This window comes from Dryas octopetala, chromosome 4 (genome assembly GCF_963921425.1).
Source record: "Dryas octopetala chromosome 4, drDryOcto1.1, whole genome shotgun sequence".
Taxonomy (NCBI): domain Eukaryota; kingdom Viridiplantae; phylum Streptophyta; class Magnoliopsida; order Rosales; family Rosaceae; genus Dryas; species Dryas octopetala.
In genome coordinates, this window is record NC_141369.1 from 10,767,123 (window position 1) to 10,773,018 (window position 5,896).

At 38.3% G+C, this 5,896-nt stretch overlaps 1 protein-coding gene across 2 annotated transcripts; it reads right to left on the bottom strand.

Moving 5' to 3' along the window:
- Window positions 1–3,466: 3,466 nt before the first annotated feature.
- Window positions 3,467–5,356, bottom strand: LOC147286730 (protein NUCLEAR FUSION DEFECTIVE 4-like). 2 transcript variants are annotated; one of them, XM_086242527.1, is made up of 2 exons: window positions 4,215–5,356; window positions 3,467–3,887 (listed from the first exon to the last, which is right to left on the bottom strand). In XM_086242527.1, the coding sequence occupies exons 1-2, from the start codon at window positions 5,354–5,356 to the stop codon at window positions 3,467–3,469; spliced, it is 1,563 nt and encodes a 520-aa protein (XP_086098653.1). The 2 variants fall into 2 exon arrangements, with proteins under 2 accessions (XP_086098653.1, XP_086098652.1); XM_086242526.1 differs by having other exon boundaries at window positions 3,467–3,890.
- Between the last annotated feature and the right edge of the window lie 540 nt (window positions 5,357–5,896).

Sequence of the window (5,896 nt, forward strand, 5' to 3'; positions counted from 1 at the left end):
TTAAAACCTTGTAGCTTCAATAATTGTGAAGACCACAACGTGATTATCACGATCAGAGCCATTCATCATATATGTTCATACTCAAAGATCAACCCTGGAAAAAATCGGCTCAATCGGAGTTCATCTACCCGTTCGATTATTATTATAAGAATCAAGATCGTTCATACATCCTAAATGCCAAACCTAACTTCTACATCTCCAATTGAGATAATTTTTTGCATGGATGATCTTTGAGTGTGGCACTAAGGAATGATCAGTTCGGATCGTTAAAAACACAATACAAAAGTGATCTACTACATACAAATACACTTGAAGAGTATAATTCTATAGTTTTTTCGTTGAAACTTTGTCGATTCAAGAATTGTGAAGACTATACTGTAATTTCAACGATCGGAGCCATTCATTTTGTTCGTTTATACTCAAACATCATTCCTGCAAAAAATCGCCCAAATCGGAATTCATCTACTCCATTGATTAGTATTAGCAATTTCTTGATCATTCATACATTCGAGCACCGTTACATAACTTTTACATCTCCAATAATCCTAATTTTTTGCAATGCTGATCTTTCAATGAGGAATTAAAAATTGAACGGTTCGGATCGTTGGAAACACGATCGCATTGTATGATTAACATACATATAATTGTACCAAAAAAAAAAAGGGAATGACCATTTGGGCGACGAACTAATTCCTCGCCCAAACAATAGTTTGGGCGACGAACAAGATTTCGTCACCCAAAGTACTTTGGGCGACAAATTTACGTTTTCCTCGCCCAAAAACACTTTGGGCGACGAACATGTGTATTCCTCGCCCAATGTATTTCTCAATTAATTTTTTGTCGCGTGAGTTGAGGCGACGAGATTAGTTCGTCGCCCAAAGTAACTTTAGGCGAGGAACGTGTTATTCGTCGCCCAAACATCCTTTGGGCGACGGACATGTTCGTCGCCCAAAAGTGTATGACATTGAGCGACAAATGTTCTTGTTCGTCGCCCAAAGTTTCGTCGCCCAAATATGTTTTTATTGTAGTGATAACCTTATTAGGTTGTTTACTTATTGATTAATCCTATATGGTGCCAACTGGTAATTCAGAACATGCAAGGATTAATAAGGCTATATAATCCACTACAGAATTGATGATAAATCTGTGATCAGTTGCTTGGTTTTCGTTCATATATAGTTCTCATTATGTCAGAAATCACAAATCCTTCTGCATATTGAGTGTTGTGATCAAGCTAACAGTACTTGACATCATCTAAATTGAAAGTCTGAGGTTTTAGGTTTTTGTTAGCTCTCTTTAAAGGGATAAAGCCATATGAATACTTAAAATACAGAGATCACATATTGTTTCCTGCTTATAAGATCAGTTTTCCTATATAGTTGGAAATTTTGCTGAACAAATTGCAGAAAGCACATCTAGAATAGGGGATCTTATAGTAGGATGGAACATGATACATATGCTATAGTTTTCACTACATGAACAACACAAATTCGATTCATATAGTGAAAAACAACTACAGTTTTCGGGTATATTACATATATACCTACTATAATCAAGTTTTAGTACAATTTTGATTTAATGCAGATCACTTTTAAATGCAATCCATCAGTTTCTCTAATATTGAACCTCTTAATGGTCACAATTTCAAGAAGTAAAAGCAAGACGTTGAAATTGTGTTAGGCCTAATTGAGATGATTGGGCTATTTGGCTAAGGAGATCGATTGATCTTGTTTTCAATTTTTTATTATAATGGTAGCCATATGGAAACAAGTTTACTCGTATTTTTTTTTAAATTTTCAGTGTTGTATTGATATCTGCAGTTAAAATTCAAACAGCTTTGTTCATTGAACCTATTCTCACTTATTTGTATTCTTTTAGCTAGCAATATAATTCATGTGCACTTTTGTGCAAATTTTGTTTGAGCTTGTTATATTTCTTGCCCAACCTGGGGCTGAGTCTTCCATGGGGCATGCGGCATGCCTATTATGAGTCAAACATTTATTTATTTCTATTATGTGTCTCTTATAGAAGATGAATGTTGTAGAATTTGATGATTAATTATTCTATTGGGGTTAACTCCTATCCTACTATAAACCAACTTAATTAGAGCCTTGATTAATATAATTAGATAACCACTACAGTAATCACTCCTAATAAAAAATTAACAATTACAAAAATAGTTAACAAATCAAATCATGCCAAAATCAATCCATAGTTAAGGTAATTGAGAAAGAACAATACTTGGGTCACCCCTTGGGGGTACCTCAAGGTCACTCCACCTCCCCAAATTTTAATTTCGGTATTGTTGGCGTATAATCGGAACCGTTTACTTTTTAGATAACATATTAAAGATCATTTTTGCAAAAAATCAAATCAATCGGAGATCGTTTGATTATATAACTGTTGTCAATTAAATAGAAAAAATAGATGGTTTTCAATTAAAAAGTGATTTTTTTTACCAAACCATTGATTTTTTCTATTTAATTCACAACAGTTATATGACTAAACGATTTCCGATTGATTTGATTTTTTTCAGAGATGATCTTTAATATATTATCTAAAAAGTGAACGGTTCCGATTATACCCCGACATTGCCGAAATCAGAATTTGAGAGGGTGGAGTAACCTTGAGGTACCCCCAAGGGGTGACCCAAGTATTGTTCATTGAGAAATGGCTTAGGTATGATTTTCTCTTGACAACAACATCTCCGTGCATGATTCTTTCTTGATAGCTCAAAATCATCTCCTCGATTCAACCGATTATATAATATTATATTGTTTCTAAAATCTCTTCCGGATCTAGTAATTTTTATTGACCTTTTTTCTCTTTCAAAGTCAAGTAGAATGCTGACGTGAAAGATAATTTTTTTAAAGAAAATAAATTTAAATTTCTTATAATTACTCAAAATAAATTATTTCATTCAATCATGAGACAACGTACACATGGCACACATGTGACTGACTTAGTCGAGTTCCTCTTAATCGAGCTCGCAAATAGGGGTGAGCATGGTGCTGTTCGGCTCAGTTCACCCCGAGAACCATGCATTGCGCCAAAAGTATTCTCTCGTTACGGTTCGGTGTTGTGAACAGGACAAAGTGGGAAAAAACCAACCCAAATCAGACCATTGCAGGGACGGTTTGATTCGGTGCAACATGCACGGTTTTGGGCCCAAAGGTTTAGGCCTAAGCCCAATTATTTTGTTGGTACTCGCATTTGATTTTTGAACTTTTTGGCCACACAATTGAGTTTTTGAAATATAACTTATACTTCAATTATAATTAAAAAAACACAACTCAAAGGATTTAAATTCACAAATTTGGACCTTTATTAAACAAATGAAACAATTAGTGGACCAAAACAGAACTTAAAAAAGATCGTAGACCAAAATTGTACTAGGTATAAAATAAGTACACAAAATCTGTAATTTCCTCAAAAAAAAAAAAAAAGAAGTCATATTAATCTAATTCTATGATCTTTGGGAGTAGAATTTTCGTGTTCGTGCATATAGCAACAAAGCCAGGAAGGTCCCAAAAAAACAAAGAGAACCCCAGATAATGAAGGTGGTTCTGTAGCATGCCATTCCCATGCACCTCCCACCACCTCCATTTCCTTCCTTGCGGTAAAGAAGAGCAGACAAGTTGCCGAACAGTAACGACCCTATTGAAATATTGGCCACCACCACATTGTGGTTCACTGAGAAGTTCTTCGTCCCAAACAACTCTTTGGTTACAGACACTGCAATGGAGGTAATTGCTCCGGTGCACACTCCGATAATGGCGGTGCTGATGTGGAGGGGGAGGCTTGCTGGGTTCAGAAGCAAGAAGAAAGCTGGTGCCATTGGAACCCCTAATGTCATTATTAAAGCCGGCCTTGAAATCATGTACCTACTCCTGAAATATTTGTAAGGAAAAAATTATTACCCAAACAAATTAATCAGCGTGGCTTACTACATGTGGTCAGATAATTAACTTTGATCATAATCGATACGATTAAATTTTGTTTTAATCGTATAGTTTCAGATTGACCGTCTAATAAGACGGTGCAATTGACAAGAATATAACAACCATTATATATATCCCTAGCTAGCTAACACATAAGAGGCATGTACGTACCTACACCAACAAATAAAATTACTTAAAAACCTGTGAAATTAAAATAGGAAAATAAAAAAAATGCCCAGATCGAAGATCAAAAAAATGAGAGAGCTAGGTTACCTGGAGAAGAAATAGTCGAGAAGAGAAGGCATGAGACGACCAAAGAACCCAAACGAAGAAGATAAAGAGACCAGAGAAGAAGTCCTGGACGAGCCACGAGACTCAGCGATCTGTCCCAAGTTGTTCAAGAACACAAGCCCTAGTGTTGCAGTGAAAAAATACACAAAGAAATACAACCAAAAGTCTATCCTTGTCACCATCAACTTCACTCCAATCTCCTCTCTAACACCAACCTCTACTTGTCTACCATCGAATGGATCTTCCCCCTCTTTCACAACCCCATGCTCTATTCTCACCGTGGCATTATTGTGATTATTCTCATCCATGGTGAAACTGTACACCCTTGTCTCTCTGTTTATATTCCATCTTTTTAATAAATGTTGTCTCATTTTTTGAATAATTGGGATGGCCAATGGGACCAACAGCAACACTCCGGTGCCTATGACATTATGGTTCGACCCCAAACTGGTGATGACGGCGTAGATTCCGGTGACTATCGTGACGACGAACATTAAAAGAAACCCCATTTCCATGTTCCTTGGCGTATTCCCAACGTGAATGTCTCGAACGAACGGTGAAACGACGAGGCATACCGCGAGAGGCAAGAGAGAGCTTAAAAGAAGATAGGCCTTGGCTGGTCTACTTTGCTCGGACGAAAACGCAGAAGCCACAATGTCTGTGTAGATCTTGGCGCTCAGACCCTGATAGCTCGTGGTGAGCCCCACGGCGACTTGCTGGTGAGAGGGGAAGTTTCGGATGCTGACGACGTAGCAGACGGTGTTGATCCAGCAGATGCTGTTGCCCGCCAAAACGGTGAGTATGAAGAACTTCCAGTACGTGGGGGAGAGGAGTTGGTTTGTTATGAAGAGGAATTGGACACCGTAGCCGATCAAGCCGAGGAGGGAGCCGATCATGAGGACCAGCCAGAGAGGGAGGTAGATGGCGGCCAAGCCGGAGAACCAGCCGAGGAGTTTTCCGGCGTCGGAGGCGAAGGCGAGGTTGTTCAGTTCGAGCTGGGACATGGAGAGGAAGGCCTTCAGTTGGGAGGAGTAGGCGGGGAAGTTGGTGTTGGTGCCGCTGAAGGATTGGAGCCAAATGATGCCCACCAGGCTCAGCCATTGGAGAGCTGTGGAGGAAGGCATGATGAGAGACAAAGTGAGAGGGGTGGAATTGTAATTTTGGGGAGTGAGTGAGTGAGTTAGTGAGTGGTAGATGGTGGAAAGAGGTTGGGGTTTATAAAGCTTTGGAATTTTGGGGGTAGGAGGGCTTCCATGGGGCATGCCCGTTATGAGGAAATATATAAGTCAAAACATTTATTTATTTCCATTATATATGTGTCTCTTATAGAAGATGGATGTTGAATTTGATGATTAATTATTCTATTGGGGTTAACTCTTACTATATATAAACCAACTTAATTAAAGCCTTGATTAATATAATTAAATAACCACTACAGTAATCACTCCTAATAAAAAATTAACAATTACAGAAATAGTCGACTTAAATGGCTTAGGCATGATTTTCTTTGACAACAACATGTCAACAGGCATCTCCATGCATGATTCTTTCTTTGGACACGTGGACAGCGGCTGATGGGCATTGTGTGGCTTTAGAATAAGCCGTGTGTCAATTGAGGAGATTGTCGACCTTCAAGGGCTCTCTGCGTCTGCTATGAGGTGATC